Source organism: Macaca nemestrina, chromosome 2 (assembly GCF_043159975.1).
Source record: "Macaca nemestrina isolate mMacNem1 chromosome 2, mMacNem.hap1, whole genome shotgun sequence".
Lineage (NCBI taxonomy): Eukaryota > Metazoa > Chordata > Mammalia > Primates > Cercopithecidae > Macaca > Macaca nemestrina.
The window spans coordinates 160,088,089-160,105,375 of NC_092126.1; the positions used below are offsets into that span (position 1 = coordinate 160,088,089).

Sequence of the window (17,287 nt, forward strand, 5' to 3'; positions counted from 1 at the left end):
CATAATTTGATTAATGTTTTTAAAAGATCGACTATAGTCGCTGTATAGAAAATAGATTAGAGAGGGCAGAGTGGACATGGGACACCGAAGGCAGGGGTTGAACTAGGGAGGCACCAGTGGAGAAGGGAAATGTAGGGAAAGCAGGGCTCTGCAGGGCTGCAGGACAGGCACTTGCCGGGAATGGCTGCTTGTGCTCTGGCTTGGGAAACTGGGCACACTGCAGAGAAAGATGCTCTGACTTGCTCTTAACTTGTGGGCTTTTGTGACCCCTGGAATCCGTGCTTGTGATGAGTAATGTTTGTGAGTAACCAGATGATCATTCTATTCTCCCCTCTCCTCACCCACCCTACCCCCACCCTCACCACCACACAGGTCATTTGGGAGAGAAACAAAAGCCACCAATTCCTACGTCAGGAGGGAGGTGACCAATGTAATCTCAAAGGAGTTGAAACTGAACAGTCTGGAGGCTGCAGCCGAAAGCAAGAACTGCTGCAGCCCCCAGAGAGGTGGTTCCCCAGCCTGGGCTGCAAACAGCCAGCCTCAGCCCCCAAGGGAGTCCAAGCTGGAGTCATGCAAGGACTCGCCCAGAACGGCCCCGCAGACCCCGGTCCTTCAGACGACTTCCAGCTCCATCACCCTGCAGGCCGCAAGAGTTCAGCTGGAACCAAGAGCACCAGGCCTGGGGGCCCTATCGCCTTCTGGAGAAGAGAGGAAGAGGCCAGCTGCACCCCGTCCAGCTACCTTCCCCACCAGGCAGCCTGGCCTGGGGAGCCAAGACGTTGTGAGCAAGGCTGCTACCAGGATAATCCCCATGGAGGGCCAGAAGGATTCAGCACTCCCCAAATTTGAGAGCAAGCCCCAAAGCCAGGAGGTCAGGGAAAATCAAACTGTCAAGTTCAGATGTGAAGGTGAGTAGAGGTAATTAGGGTCACCGTTGCCAAAATGTAGCCCCTTGGTGGCCACTCCCTTCCTTCAGCACCCAGCTGGTCTGCACCTCCTATATCCACACATCTTCTTGGACTAGCTCCCCTAGAAAACCACCTTACGGGGCCTTCCCCTCAGGAGGGACTCATTGTAGAAATGCCCTTTACTCTGGAGAGACCCCTAACAGCAGCCTGTGGTTTGCTGTTGGATAGAGTACCGGCCCTGTTCTTACCACCCTAGAAGAAACACCCTCATTATTGCCAACATCAGAAAACAAACCTCATGGTCTCCTCCGCCCTTTCGTCCCCTTGCCTGGCTTTGGCCGACCTGGAGACCTGGCCCATCACCCTGTATTCATCCTCCTCAAGGCCCCTGACTCTGTCTCAGGAGGTTTCGTCTTGTGGAGTGTGGTTGAGGGTGAGGAAGCAGACTCAGAGGTGGGAGGGCAGCTCCACACCAGACTGAGCCCTTTCCTCCAGCTCACGCCTTCCCCGCCTACCTCACAAGCACGGGATGCTCTCCAGGGCACAGGGAGCTCTTGTTCTTCACCTGGCCCTGTAGTTTCAGGGATTCCAAAGCCTGAAGTGGCCTGGTTCCTGGAAGGCACCCCCGTGAGGAGACAGGAGGGCAGCATTGAGGTTTATGAAGATGCTGGCTCCCATTACCTCTGCCTGCTGAGAGCCCGGACCAGAGACAGTGGGACATACAGCTGCACTGCTTCCAACGCCCGAGGCCAGGTGTCCTGTAGCTGGACCCTCCAAGTGGAAAGTGAGTACACTTCTCCGGGTCACCCTGCATTCTCTGTGGGACAACCAGTCATGGGGTGCTTTACCTTCTGCAGATGGTTCATCTCCTATAGTCCCCTGCCTTGGAGCACAGCCCGACAGATATGTCACCCCCAACCACATGTCAGGGCCAAGTATGTTGCTCCAGGCCAGTGATTCATAATCAGGAGTTCACATCAGAATCACCTCAAAATCAACATGCATGGCCCCACGCCCAGCCCAGCTGACAGCTGCCTTTCCTAGGTCCCTCAGCTGTTCGAATAGTATTGTGACTCACGTTTGTAACCACAGAGAACCGAGTGTTCATTAAATATACAGGTTTAGAGTAATGTGAGATGATGTGGGATCCCACATCTTTTATGTTTATTGTACTGTCTGTTTATAAAAGTAATGTGTGTTCATTGTGGGGAGTTTAAACAATATATAATCTTATGACTCAGAAATAAATTATATTTTAATGTTTTTATACAAACTTACCATTGTGGTATTTGTATACTGCTTTCTATCCCAATTTGCTCATGTGATATTAACATCTTTTTATACAATTCTTGGAAAGCATGACTTTTAGTAGCCATATAATATTGCATGGAATGGCTGTATCTAATTTAGGTATGCTGTTATTTGTTGAATTAATTAAATTATTTCCATTTTCACTATTATAACATACCTATGATAAATATTATTGTACCTGTCTATCTCTATAAAATTTCCCCCTTACTCTAAATGCATGTGTAGGCCCTCCGCCCATGCCATACACTTGAGAAATGTATTAACAAATACCACAAGAGTAGAATCTGCAAATTGCAGGCTGCTGGAAACTGTAGAACAAATAACTTTCACCCATTTTTTTTCCACATACAAATTGCAAACAAACAAAAAAAGACAACCTACAGAAAACTTAGATTAAAAGGTATATAGTAACATCAACAATTACAATAATTTTTGATAATCTTGTACCAACTCTGACTGAGATAATCTTTAAAAAGTTTTTATGGGAACATCAAGAAAATTTGGACACTGATAAGATTTAATATAAAGGAATTTGTGGTGTTTTAAGATGTGATGGTGGTCTCATTACTTTTTTTTTTTGTAAGTTCATCTGTTTGAGAGATATATCCTGAGTTATTTACTGGTGAAATGATATGGTTTTTTGTATTTGACTTAGAAATAATTCATGTTTGGGGAGCACTGACAGGAGTATCAATAAAATAATATTGATAACAAATAAAAGTTGAGAGATCGGTACATAGGAATTCACTACACTGCTTTGTCTACTTTTGTCTATGTTTGAAAATTTTCCTAATGCACATTTCTAAAAGAAAAAAAAACTTAGTGATGTATCCATATAGTAGAATGCCAGACAGCATCCTGTAGACTGATGCCAAAACATGTTCAAGATGCACTAGGAAGGGAGAGGAACAAAGTACAGGCCCACGTATAAAAGGAAGAAAAGATCTGTGTACACACATGCAAAAGATGCCTGTGTGTGCAGAAATCATTTCTGGAAGAGCACACAAGTCCCTCTAGGAAGGGGAACTGGGGGTCCACAGGAAGGAATGGGGCATCTTACTTTTCACTGTATACTATTGATTCACTGGGATTTTAACTATTGTTTAACTGGGATTTTTACTATTCTTGTGAATTCCTTTACAAGAAATATTATCCATGCCATTTGGAGGTGTGAGTGCCAGTAGGAAGAGTTCACAGGTCTAGGAGATCAAACCTCATCATCCAGGCCAGGTTTCTGTCCCTGCGTTGGGGACAGAAATATGGTGTCAGGTCCACCACAGGTTAATGGCGTATCCAGAGCGCCTAGATTCTCCTGTGGCTTCTTCTGCTACGAATTTATCTAAGTCTTGTAGAGGACTATTTTTAGCCTGTTTGCATCATGGGGTAATATATCTCAGGTTGATTCCCTATCTTGTTGTGTTTTGTGTGACAACTTTGAGATATAGTTCACGTAACATAAAAGGCACCCTTTTAAAGTATACAATTCAGTGTATATATTCACAGAGTTGTGTGGCCATCACTATCATCTAATTTCAGAACATTTTCATTACCCCCCCCAAAATATCCTACCCATTAGCCATCACTCCCTGTTCTCCCATCCCCACAACCCCTGGTAGCCACTCATCTACTTTTTGTCTCTATGGGTTTTCCCCTGCTGAACATTTGATGTTAAGTGGAGTCATTCAGTATATGGCCTTTCGTGTCTGGCTTCTTTCTCTTAGCTTAATGTTTTCGAGGTTCATCCATGTTGTAGCAGGTGTTAGTACTTCACTCATCCGTGTGGCTGAATCATACCCTGTCGTATGGATATAGTGTGTTTTGTTTATGCATGCATCAGTTGAGGTCCATGTGGTTGTTTCTACTTTTTAGCTATGGTGAAAAGTGTTGCTCTGCACATTTATGTACGAGTTGTTTTCAATACCTGTTTTCAGCTGTGAGGTTTAGACCACATATATTATTGGGTCATAAGGTAATTCTGGATTTAACCCTCTGAGGAACTAACAAACTGTTTTTCACCATTTTACATTCTTCTAGCAATGTATGAGTGTTGCAGTTTTTCCACATTCTCACCAATACTTGTTGTTTTCTTGTTTGCTTGCTTGCTTTTTTCAAAAAACAAGGTCTTGCTTTGTCAGTGGGGCTAGAGTGCATGGTAATAGCTCACTGTAACCTTGAACTCCTGGGCTCAAGCAATCCTCCTGCCTCGCCTCCTGAGTAGGTGGGACTACAGGTGCTTGCCACCACACTTGGCTAATTTTTTTTATTATTTGTAGAGGTGGGGGTCTCACTATGTTGCCCAGGCTGGTCTCAAACTCCTAGACTTGAGTGATCCTCCCACTTCAACCTCCCAAAGTACTAGGATTATAGGCATGAGCCTCTGCACTCAGCCTGTTTTCCATTTTTTCATTATAGCCATTCACAATCATCTATTTTTTTTTTTTTTTTGAAACAGGGTCTTACTCTGTTGCCCAGGCTGGAGTGCAGTGGCATGATAATAGCTCATTGCAGCCTCAACATCCCAGTCTCAAGTGATCCTTCCCACCTCAGCCTCCTGGGTAACTGGGACCACAGGCACGTGCCACCATACTCAACTAATTTTGTTTATTTTTGTAGATACAAGGTCTCACTATTTGCCCAGGCTGGTCTTGAACTCCTCGCTCAAGCAGTCCTCCCACTTTAGCCTCCTAAAGTGCTGGGTTTACAGGCATGAGCCACCACACCCAGCCTGACTGCAATTTTGATTTGCATTTCTCTGATGACTAATTATTTTGAGTATCATTTCATATACTTATTGGACATTTGTATATCTCCTTCAGAGAAATGCCTATTCAAGTACTTTACCCATGTTTTAATTGGGTCATTTACTTTTTTATTGTTGAGTTGCAGGAGTTCTTTATATATTCTGGATACAAGTCATTTACCAGACATGATTTACAGTAATCCTCTCTCATTCTGTAAAGGCTGGATTATTTGTCATGTGTGGCCACAGAAGTCCCTGCTTAGTTAGTTTAGCTAATTGATTGAATGGAGAGTTCCTTTAACACCTTGAACTAACACTTTTCCCTGCCTTTGCCAAGGGGCTCTGTGTGTGTGTTACACCCATCTTCCGTGCTCTGGCCAGCAGTTTACAGGTCTGCTTTAGCCTTTACTTTCTGCTTGCACCAAAGCTCCAAGTCAGCCAAAGGTGAGACAGGAGGGCCTTCTTACATCTTCCCTGGGCAGGCTCACGGCCCTGCACATCCATGTGGGCTTCTCAGTTCTCAGGAATCTGTCAGAGTTTTTCAAAGTCCTGGACATCTCATTCCCCAGTTTTTCCTTTTAAGTTTTTTGATCAGACTCTTGTTAGCCCCAAATGATATTGCTGTCTCAAGTAGCTGTAATATTAAACAATTGTTACTGATTGTTTTTAACAAACACCCTGGAGATGGGGCCATCCACACAGAGTAAACTCTGAGTCAGGTTAAATAAAGACAACCCTGAAAATGGAGCTATTGAAGGAGCTGCCAGACAGGGCAAATAGTGACCATTTTCTTAGGGATGGGGTTTTTCAGGGGCTCTGAACCCATCCTACCTCTTGCTAAGTGGCTGATTTTCACAAGTACCATAGGTACTGTTGGTTTTCAGAGTTACCCCAGAGCTGGGGCAAGGGGGACAAGAGTGAGAAAGCACATAGCTTGCTGTTCTTACCAAGATTCAGCTGTGTGTTTTGTTTTTGTTGTTGTTGTTTGTTTTTTGGGGGGTGGAGGGGCAGGGTACTGTTGTTTGGGTTTTTTTTGTTGTTGTTTATTGTTTTTACTTTTTAGAGACAGAGTCTTGCTCTGTCACCCAGACTGGAGTGCAGTGGCGTGATCACAGCTTGCTACAGCCTCAAACTCTTGGACTCAAGCAATCCTCCTGCCTCAACCTACTAAGTGAGACTACAGGCACATGCCATCATGCCTGGCTAATATTTTAATTTTATTTTTTTGGTAGAGACAAGAGTCTTGCTGTTTCCCAGGCTGTTTTCAAACTTGGGGCTCGAGCAATCCTTCTGCTTTGGCCTCCCAAAGTGCTGATATGAAAGACGTGAGCCACCACACCTGGATGTTTGTTTTTAATGAATGCTCTCAGAATGTTGCAAGCCTGTGGTTAATTTCTGGCATTCTGAAACCATTGCTTTTGACTCTTTTTGCCAGTATTGTTGTTGCTTTTATGGAGGAGTAGATCTTCAGAGGTCTTTACTCTGCCATTCTACATCGTATCTTCTTGATGAAGACACTCGCTTTTCTAAAACTTCTCTGGTTCCTAAACATCCTAGTTAATTCTTGGCAGATGAGTTTACCATGAAGCAGGTCATCTGATGGGTGTTCTTTTAGCTACCCCTACAGACTTCTCTCTTTCTGTTTTCCTACACTGCAGAATACCTGTCTGTTTCCCTTCCCAAGACTTCTCTTTCTATCCTTTCCCATCTTCACAAGGATCTGATCTAACAATGATTTACTCCTCCACCACTTCTTCAATCTTTCCCCTTCCCTTGTTGAGAGACCTATTTTTTCTCCCTACAAGCATGCTCTAGTTGTCCCTATGCTGAAAAAGAAAAGAAAATCTTCCTTCCACTTGAGAGCCTCTCAAGCTCCTACTCTATCCCTACTCTCTCTTTCATCCCTAGACTATGTTTGCTGCAAGTGGAGTCTATGTGCAGCTTTTACTTGATAGTAAAAGCTAACACTCACTGAGGATGTGCTATGCTAGGTTTTGTGCTAAATGCTGTACCTGAATTGTTTCACTTAGTTATCCCAACAATCTTATAAGAAAATCATACCCATTTTCTAGATGAGAATACTGATCTTTAGTAAGGTTAAATGACTTGTCCAAGTTCACAGGCCTTGTAAAAGAGAATATATTTCTAACCCAAATTGACCTTGCATGAAAGCCTATATCCTTTTTGATAACTCCCAAAGGCATTTCTCTAATGAGGGAGTTCAACACCGGCCAAGGGAAAGGGAGGAGAGGGTGCCTCCCCACCTCCTCCGGGTGGTCTGTCTGACCCTTCCTCAGTGCCAGGCCTGTCCAGGTACACCATCACTCTGTCTTGCCACTGCCCTCCCATCGCCTACCCTCCCCTAGGATCTGGAGGAGAAAGTGTAACTGTACAGTCAGAGCTGGCTGTAAAACCTGGCTTCAGCATTGAGTTCAACTATGGGAAATTAGCAACTTCATCTGTGAAATGAACTCAAGAGAACAACCTAATGGCATTGTCACAATCACATCTTGAAAAGTACCTGGCACATAGTAGGCCCTCAAATTTTATTAGTTTTCTTGCCCATAAACCCCTGCAGTATAATATGGCATTTCCTCTCATCTCTGTATTGAATAGGCTGTCTTGAAAAGCACCATTGATATATCTTCTAAGCACCAAATCCAGTTCCACCTTTTCTCAGCTATCAGCCACCTTGACACATGTACAGCATGTTCTGGTTGTCATAGAAGAGATTATTCCTATTGCTCTTAATTAAGGTCCCCAAACTAGAAAATGTCCCCTAAGTCACTGATGTAGAAGGCTTTTGGAAAGTTCAGCTCAGCAGTTCTCAACCAGAATGTGCATTCAAACTACACACAGGCACCATTAGTGCATATCCCCAGGTCCCTGGCAGCTCTGAGCCCTGACCTAGACTGGGGCTCAGACTGTGCTTAGAAAACTGGAGCACGTGTGAGTCCTTTGATTCAGTTCTGGAATTGGAAAAAAATCATTGTAATAATTTAAAATGGAAATGGCCTCACCTGTAAGCCTGTGGCTTATACAAGTAAAAAGATATTCACAAGATTGTGTAATCACTGATGGGACTTATTAAAGAAGATAAGAGACACTAGAAAGTAGAGTAGGACCGACAAGGCAGAATGAGCTCTCCGGAGGCTCGAGGGTAGCAAAAGCCGAGGCCAAACAGGAGGCACCTGGATCACAGAGGAGAGAAGGCTCCAGGTTCCAAGCACCCCAGGGCTAGGGTGTTTTGTGACTATGAAAAAGCCCCTGCTGGTGACTCTGCTTCAGGCTCTAGGTCCCTACACCACTGGCGCTGCCTGTTTCCTAAGCGTGAAGAGAGATAAGGCAAAGGCAGGCTGCCGGGGGTACCCAGGTGTCCAGGACAGTGAGGCGTGCCTGGGAGGCTGGGGTGACTGCAGGCATCACCAGAGCGGGCAAGCTGTGATCTGAGCTGACCTGTCCTTTTCCCTCACAGGGCTTGCTGTGATGGAGGTGGCCCCCTCCTTCTCCAGTGTCCTGAAGGACTGCACCGTCATTGAGGGCCAGGATTTTGTGCTGCAGTGCTCCATACGGGGGACTCCAGTGCCCCAGATCACTTGGCTGCTGAATGGTGAGTGCCCCCTGCTCCAGCTCTCTGCTCCCATCCCCTGGGCCCTTTGGCCGTGCCTGAATTCTCACTTCTCCCTCTGAGCCATTTATGCCTTGGACATCCCGGTGCTATCAGAAGGAAGCACAGGGCACAGAGAGAGCATGGGCACTGGGATCCTGGTCCCGACTGGCTGAGGAAGTTACTACTCCTGTCTGAGCCTTGAGTTCTCCATCTGCATGGTGGGAATCATGCCATTGTGAAATTAAGTTAGATCATTTCTATAAAGTGGATAATGAGACGCCTGACACATAGGGGCACAAGCAGTTGGATTTCTTTTCATATGGCCAAACTCATAATGGGCCCTCAATTAATGTTTCTTGAGTCAATAAATGAACAAATAAATTAATAAACTAATGAACCACTCTCGAAGTCGCTTGAGGGATCTCACCTTTTATTTAGTGGCAGATGGTTCTGGCCTCACAGACCAGTTATTCTTTTAAAGTGATAGTCCTATAGAGACTCGCCAACTCTTTTTTTGTCAAGTAAGGTCCTTTAAAAAATCATTTGCTGTATATTATCACCCTTTTCTTTTTAAAGGACCATTTAATTTCAACAGTGTGGGAGAACTCTGACTTAAAAAGACTGAGAACAGTCCATTAAATTGATGAGATGGGTCCCCCGGGAGGGTGAAAGAGGCCCTGCTGAGAGTCAGGAGACACAGGCACCGTTCACTGCTGAGTGGTCTAAGTGACCTTGGACACCTCACCCCTCAGGGTACCAGCTTCTTTTATCTATCAGAAGATAGGTTGGAACAGAAGGTTTGGGATCTCAGCTCACTCTCACATCTAATAGAATAGGCTCCTTAAGAGAGCAGTGGGCCAGGTGCGGTGGCTCACGCCTGTAATCCCAGCACTTTGGGAGGCTGAGGTGGGTGGATCACCTGAGGTCAGGAGTTCAAGACCAGCCTGGCCAACATGATGAAACCCCATCTCTACTAAAAATACAAAACTTAGCCAGACATGGTGCCAGGTGCCTGTAATCCCAGCTACTCCGGAGGCTGAGGCAGGTGAATCGCTTGAACACAGGAGCCAGAGGTTGCAGTGAGCCGAGATTATGCCATTGTATTCCAGCCTGGGTGACAAGAGCAAAATTCCATCTCAAATAAATAATAAGAAAGAGAGAGAGCGAACAGTGGCCCCCAGCACTTATGCACCAAATAGTCCCCAGTTGTGTCTGCGTCATTGATGTATTGCCTGCGAACCTTCCTTGTTGGTGTAGTTCGCTCAGGCTTTGCTAGATGCTGTCTTTAGTGAGTGAGAGGAAGTGCCATCTAGTCTTCCTCCTTGTAGTCTTCTTGGGTAGGTAAGTGAGAACTGAGGTCTGCCTTCCCTCCCAGCCCTCCGCAAAGGACAGAAGTCCTATTGGATCAAGGAGGCAGCCTCCTTGTGGCTGGAATGCAATATGGGCATTAAGGACTAGTAACAGAGTCTAATATCAACAAACATTTTCTATAAAGGGCCAGGTAGTAGCTATTTTCAGCTTTTCAGGCCATACAGCAGCCTCTTTAACAACTCTCAACTCTGCTGTTGTGGTATAAAAGCAGCCACAGGAGGCTGGGAGCAGTGGCTCACTCCTGTAATCCCAGCACTCTGGGAGACTGAGGCAGATGGATTGCCTGAGCTCAGGAGTTTAAGACCAGCCTGGCCAATATAGCGAAACTGTCTCTACAAAAAAAAAAAAAAAAAAGCAAAACTTAGCCAGGGTTAGCAAAACTTAGCCGCTGCACTCCAGCCTGGGTAATAAGAGTGAGACCCTATCTCAAAAAATAAAAGAATAGACATTACGTAAGCCATAGACAGTATGTGAAAGAATGAATGTGGCTATGTTGCAGTAAAACTTTATGGATACTGAAATGTGAATTTCACATAATTTTTACATGTCATGAAATATATTCCCTTTATTTTTTTCGGCCATTTAAAATATGTAAAAACTATTCTTAGCTTGCAGGCGCTACAAAAACAAGCTGCAGTTCGGATTCGGCCCAGGAACCGTAGCTTGCTGTCTCCTAGTTTACATCACTCAAGACTGTGTTCTCAGCGACTCTTAGCGTTTCCACACCCGTTCCACTAGAGGGCGATCATGCTCAAGTTGGGTTTCCTTGGCTGCTCTGATTTAACCCAGCCTCCGAGCTGGGAGAGGCTAATGTCTCCCAATTCTGATGTGCCCTGAGCCAACAGCTCCTTTCTGGGGCCTCCACCCCATCCTATATTTGTGGGGCCACAGTGAGTTACATTCCAGTTAAAGGAGAGCTCTCAAAAGGCTTGTCAGCACATGTTGGGACAGCAGAGACATATTGGCGGCAGTCAGAGAATGCACTCGTATTGTCAAGGAAGAGAGGTTTGGAGGGTACCATTGTGACAAAAAATAAAAACAAAGAGCAGTGCTCACTTCTCTCAGTGGCAGGATCCAGGCCCCTGCCTTTCCCAGCCCTCAGCCTCACTTTTATGAAATGCAGGAGTTTGAGAGGAATCTTTCCGAAACTCTGGTCCTATGGTGTGCTAGCCGATCTCTGCCAAACTGTCATGGAGACACGAAGTGTTGCTATGTGCAGAAGAAAACACTGCATTGCAGGGAGACAACTTCTTTGTGTCCTTTCTCCCTCCCCCACTGGCCACCCCCGATTTTATGAAGTGCAAACCAGGACCCTGGGGCCTGGCAAGGGAAGAAACTGACAGTTGCTTCCTGTATGGCAGCTGGACACATTCCTGCTCGGAGGCCAGACTCTTCAGTAATGAGATTTTTTTTTTCCTGGAAATGAAAAGTCACATCCCAGAATGATAAACTCCCAGGAACATAGAGCATTAAGGAAACCACTGAAGCTCATTGCATGCACTCCTGTCTCCACGCAGGACTTTATGTGACCTGGAACATGTCACATGGAAGGGACTCTGGAAAAAAGGAGCCGAGTCATTTTTAGTTCCCTATATTTACCTTTTCTGTGAACCCTAAAATACACCTAATTGCATAGAATAAATGCACCTAACTGCAGCATTGGGATGCAGAATTGCTTTTTGATAAATATCTACAGTGGAAAATGGAATCCTTATTTCTGGAGACATCCAGAGCTGGGCACCCCATGTTCAGCCCGGGAAAGCTCTGTTTTGCCTGAGGCTGGACTATGGGCCAGATGACCCTGTAAGATTCTCTCCAGGCTCAGGATTCTGTGAAGTTGAGGATGTGGATTTGGAGACTGTTTAACACAGAATGCCCAAAACTGTGTCCTTTTCCCCTCTACATTCTTAATTCTTCGGGATTCTCCCTTCCCAGCCCCTCCAGGCCCCGTCTTCCTCCTCCACCACACAATTACTCCCTTTCCTTCATCTCCTTAGCCCCTGACTCTTTCTCCAGCCCATAAGCCTCTGTCCTGCTGGCTGGAGATGTGCGTGGTACATTATTAGCCCTCAATGGATCTGAGCAAGCATGACAAGCCTCAGCATCATGACAGCAGCAGCCCTGATGAGGACGGGGCTCCCGTCCCTACTGCCAGTGCTGCCTGGCCTGAACCTTCCTGTGCTTCCTCCACAGGACAGCCCATCCAGTACGCTCACTCCACCTGCGAGGCTGGCGTGGCTGAGCTCCACATCCAGGATGCCCTGCCAGAGGACCATGGCACCTACACCTGCCTGGCTGAGAATGCCTTGGGGCAGGTGTCCTGCAGCGCCCGGGTCACCGTCCATGGTAGGAGCCTCCGGGCACTCGGGTAGAAGCACCTTTCCTGCAGACATTTCTGCTTTGGAGGAAGGGCACATTTGTAGAAAATGGTATCATGAGCCAAAATCTAGGGAGCAGAGGTGCACATGGCACTTCTTTACACCATTACCAGCGGCAGCTGCTGTAACAGAGGAGTGGCTGCTGCAGCCTCTTAGGGGCAGAGGAGAGGTTCCTTAAAAAGTGCTGCACCTGAAGGTAGGAAATGAGGGAGATGACCTCCAGGAGTTCACAGTGACAAGGGTCTGCCATCAGAGGTGGGCTTTTCCTCACCCCCTCACTCCACTGGGGCCACGGAAAGATATGGGGGAAAGAGATGAGGAGTCCCTTAGCTCCAGAAGCTCCAGGTCTGGTCAGAAGAAAACCTCACACTACAGAAAGACTTGGGAGAGCACTCACATATTCCCCGAGCAGACAGTGGCCTCACCAGTGACTCCTTGCATGCTGGGGGACCCTGGGTCACAGTGTGCATATTGAGACTTCCAGAGGGCCACAGGTTGTCCCCTTTCTGTCCCCCTTCTACTCACGGGCCCAGGCTTGTTTTTACACATCAGCAGCCTGGTCTCCAGTAATCTGATTATCATGGTCATCCATTCATCAGCCAAGCACTTAGTCCCCAGGAACTGCAGGGAGCCACAGACTCAAGACAGATCTGTCTGGGCTGTGGTATCAGCAGGCCTGGTGACAGTTCCCACAGAAGTGCTTCTTGGGTCCGGGGCTTTCAGGTAAGCCTGATCCCACCCTCACCCTGAGCCTATGCCCCCCGCTTTTGTGCATGACTGGGTCCTCTGGTGCTAGCACTGGGTGCAGCGTGACTGGCCTCCCAGCAGACAAGCAGGAGGATACATCTCTCCCTTCCCCAGGGCTCAGGCCTGTCGGGAGCATCTCCATATTGTATGAGTAGCCACTGTCTGGGAGGCTGGCTGCAGGAGGAAGTTTCGCAGAAAAGGGAAGAGGAAGAAACATTTGTGGCTTACCGTGTTAAATACTTTCACCTCACCTCTATTACCTCCCTGAGACCTCAGTAGCCTAGGGGACAAGGATGCTGTCCTGATTTCAGACAGAAGGCTCTGGATGTCTCAGGAAGTTAATGTAACTTGCCTAAGCGCATCACACTAGTTTGCAAAACTGGCCCCTGGAGCCAACAGCCTGTGACTTTCAAGTCTGTGCTCATTCCTATGCCCTGACCTTTTTCAGAGGGCACATCCCCTGGCCCAAAGGGGAAGACTGGCCACTGTGGACTGGGCAATGTCAGTCCCTTAGGGATGAAGGAACTGGCACTGGTGCAGAATGTGGCGGACGCTGGCTCCATGAAGCTCTCTGCCGGGAGTGAGCACGCTCCCTGGGTGCTCTGACTGAAGAGGTGCCTCCACATGGAGTTGTTACTGGGAAACTGGTCCACCCCTTCCTTCCAGGAAACCCACCACACTGGGCTCAGAGCCCAGCTCTGGCCTCTGGAAATGTGCCAGCCAGATTCTGGTTTACACACTTACCCATTTATCCTCATAGGTGTAACTTCATGACTCATTGGGAGCCAGGTGGGGAGCTCAGGAAATTGTGATAATGAGACTTCAGAGGAAACCTGAAGTGCTGAGAGCCTTGTCTCTGAGGGCCAGGGAGCAGGACTCACCTTCCACGTAGGGGCTCTTCTTGGAGGCCAGCGTGGCCCAACCCCAGAGTCTAGTAAGGAGCAGCAAGAGTCAGAATGCTGCACGTAGGGCCGCGTGGCTTAGCCCTCTGTTTTCCGAGACTCTCCCTCCACAGCCGCAGCCAAGGACTAATCCAGTGTCTGTCCTGGCTTGCCTGTGTTTAGATTGGATTAGAGAGACCCAGCTGAGCTAAGAGTAGCCCGGAGGTGGGAGTCCCAGGCGAAGGATCAAGAACTCTTTAGGGCCTTCCTCCGGACTCCCGGGCCTGTGGGGGCTGGGGCCTGAAGGATCACCACCCATCAAAAAAAAAGAAAAGAAAAAAAGGCACAGAGAGGTCTCAGGCAAAAACTCTGCCAAGGAAGTTTGGATTTGCTCTGAGAAGAGGCCTGCATGACAGAACTCCCTCCCAGCGTGGGGGATGTACTGGACTGTAAAGACCAGACAGGCTCAGATACCATAAATGGTGAACAAGGCTGAGGACGCAGCCGCACACTCAGGCCCGGCAGCGTTTGGGCTCTCTCGGCACAGGATGTGATTATGATTGTCCAGCAGAGCCCACCTTTAAACAAGATACAGTCCTTACAAATGCCAAGACTGAGGAGGGCTTTTCCCAGAGGATCCACTTTGCCACAGTATTGTTTGTTTGTTTGGCCAGGGAAAGACCATCAGAGAATCAGAGGAGGGAGGTGTCCAGCCAGACACAAGCCATAGACACACGTGCCTGCTTCCAAGGGCTCTGGCCACAAGGTGGTGCCATGCAGCAACGCATGTCCCTCCCGTTGTCTTCTCTTGGGGGTGATTGAGGGGCAGCTCTGCTGGAAGCAAGCTTATTCTGAGAGCTCAGCAGATACTGTGCCAAAGGCTGGATGCAGGGGCTCTTTCTCACCTCTCGCCTTTTCCCGAGATTTTGGAATCATCAAGATTGCTGGTGCAGCCTTCAGACACGATTTCTGCAGCCAGCCCTTCATGCTTTCTCTGCCTCCCCTCGTCAGTGACTCTCTTCTCCAAATCCCACAAACTCCCACAAATGTCACTTTCTCTGGGAAGCCTACCCTAATCACCCCAGAATGCAGTCCCTGAACACCGCGTGCTTCTAGTATTACATTTACTTATCAACAAGTCTTTACTGCGTGCCTGTGTTGATCTGGGATTGTTCTGGGGACACTGCAGTAGACAGGACAGCTGAGGGCCCTGCCTGCAGGGTGCTTACATTCTGATGGGGATGCGGGCAGCAATCAGCACCTGGCCTCATTTTAAATGCTGGCACCTGCTGTTAACATGAGCAGGTCACAAAGGAATAATTATCAAGAGAAAAAGCCAGTGAGCAGGGTGTGTGAATCAAGGGGGTGAGAGGGTGCATCTTTAGTGCTATGAGGAAGGAAGCCTCAGAGGCGTCCATGGCCTGGGGAAAGAGAGCTCCAGGCGGGCAGTACAGCAAGTGCAAGGCCCTGAGTTGGGAGCAGGATTGGCCCGTTTCAGAGCAGCAAGACGGCAGCCTCTGGCTGCAGTGAAGTAGATGGGGAAGTGTGATAGAAAGTGAGTTCAGAAAGGCGGGGGCACACCGTGCAGGGCCTCTGGAGGTGAGGAGAAAGCATATTACTCCGTGAAAATTCACTTTCATTTTACTCTACTTGCTTGTTTAATTATCTTCCTCTCCAGACTGTAAGCTCCCTGCAGGGAGGGACCACGTCACACGGTGTGTAGAGCCAGGCCTGCCATGGGAGCAGGCATTCCCAAGATGGACGAGAGCACAGAGGTTGCTGAACCTCCCCTGCAGTGCAGGGAGTCATTCCCTAGAATTCCTCGCTTTTCTGGGGGCTCAGTGCCCATTAGGGTGTGCAGGAAATCTGCAAATTACCTTTAAGAGTCCCTCAACAGACTGGGTGCAGTGGCTCACGCCTGTAATCCCAGCACTTTGGGAGGCCAAGGCAGGTGGATCACTTGAGCTGAGGAGTTCGAGACCACTTTAGGCAACATGGTGACACACCGTCTCCACAAAAAAATACAAAAATTAGCCGGGCGTGGTGGCTCACGCCTCTGGTCCCAGCTACTCAGAAGGCTGAGGCAGGAGGATTGCTTGAGCCTGCGAGGTAGAGGCTGATCACACCACTGGACTTCAGCCTGGATGACAGAGCAAGACCCTGTCTCAAAAAAAAAGGGTCCCTCAACAAATATTCCTTCTTTCCCCAACACAGGCTAGGGAAAAAAATTCCCCGATGATTAACCAAGCAATGAACGTCCTTCCTCCTGACCCAGCATGAGTCTAAAAGATGATTCATTCAAATCCCTGCAGAGCCCAGGAAGATCTGAAATACAGTATAGATTTCACAGTATTTGGACTGAGTCATTGCTGGGGGCTTCCTTGGGCTAGAATATTTAAAATGTTTTTCCCCCTGGAGTATCTCTGTCAAGGCTAAAATTCTTAAGTGTCTAGATTTACTAATAGCCTGCTAGTTGTACCCATTGTGACATAGTGTCTCAGCCTAATGGTTTGTTTATTTAACTGAAGGCCTGGTGGGCCTGTTAAAGGCATCTAAGGACATAAAATGTGGGTAAGTTAAAAAGATAAAAAGATGATCTCTAGAATAGATAATAAAATATAACAAACATATTTATTAGAGTATTTGTTTTGATGCAGAGCTTTTAATGAAGACAACAGGCACCAGTGAAGTCAGCATTTGCTTGGCAATAAGTAGAGGCACAATTTGTTTTCAGATTAATACCAGGCAGTCTGCGGGGCAGCCTGGAGCCACCTCCTTTGTCTTCCCCGGTTATGCACAGGTACTTTGGACACTACACAATCTGTCCAGTTGACATAAGGTATGGACCCTGACCTCCTTAAGCTTAAAAACACTGACAACTTCTTTTTTTTTTTTTTTTGAGATGGAGTCTCACTCTGTTGCCCAGGCTGGAGTGCAGTGGCGAGATCTTGGCTCACTGCAAACTCTGCCTCCCGGGTTCACACCATTCTCCTGCCTCAGCCTCCCGAGTATCTGGAACTACAGGCGCCCACCACCACGCCCGGCTAGTTTTTTGTATTTTTAGTAGAGATGGAGTTTCACCATGTTAGCCAGGATGGTCTCGATCTCCTGACCTCGTGATCCACCCGCCTCGGCCTCCCGAAGTGCTGGGATTACAGGCGTGAGCCACTGCACCCAACTGACAACTTCTTAAATACTTATATTGGCTACAGAGAAATATATTGAAGTAGAATAAATATGAGTTTTAACTTGCCTTTTTTATATATATTAAGAAGCTTAGTTTATTCAAAACATCTGTCCAAAAGCTTTTAACTCTACAAAGGCAAGCAATTAATTACATG

At 47.3% G+C, this 17,287-nt stretch overlaps 1 protein-coding gene across 6 annotated transcripts in view; it reads left to right on the top strand.

The window, feature by feature from the left end:
- Window positions 1–17,287, top strand: part of LOC105470265 (myosin light chain kinase) — a 272,694-nt gene that overhangs the window by 152,632 nt on the left and 102,775 nt on the right. For all 6 annotated transcript variants that reach the window (XM_071092340.1, XM_011722063.2, XM_011722065.3 and 3 more), the window contains 4 exons: window positions 373–908; window positions 1,486–1,692; window positions 8,435–8,569; window positions 12,134–12,286. In XM_071092340.1, the coding sequence (XP_070948441.1) occupies window positions 373–908; window positions 1,486–1,692; window positions 8,435–8,569; window positions 12,134–12,286 (1,031 nt within the window). The remainder of the gene's footprint in view (window positions 1–372; window positions 909–1,485; window positions 1,693–8,434; window positions 8,570–12,133; window positions 12,287–17,287) is intronic.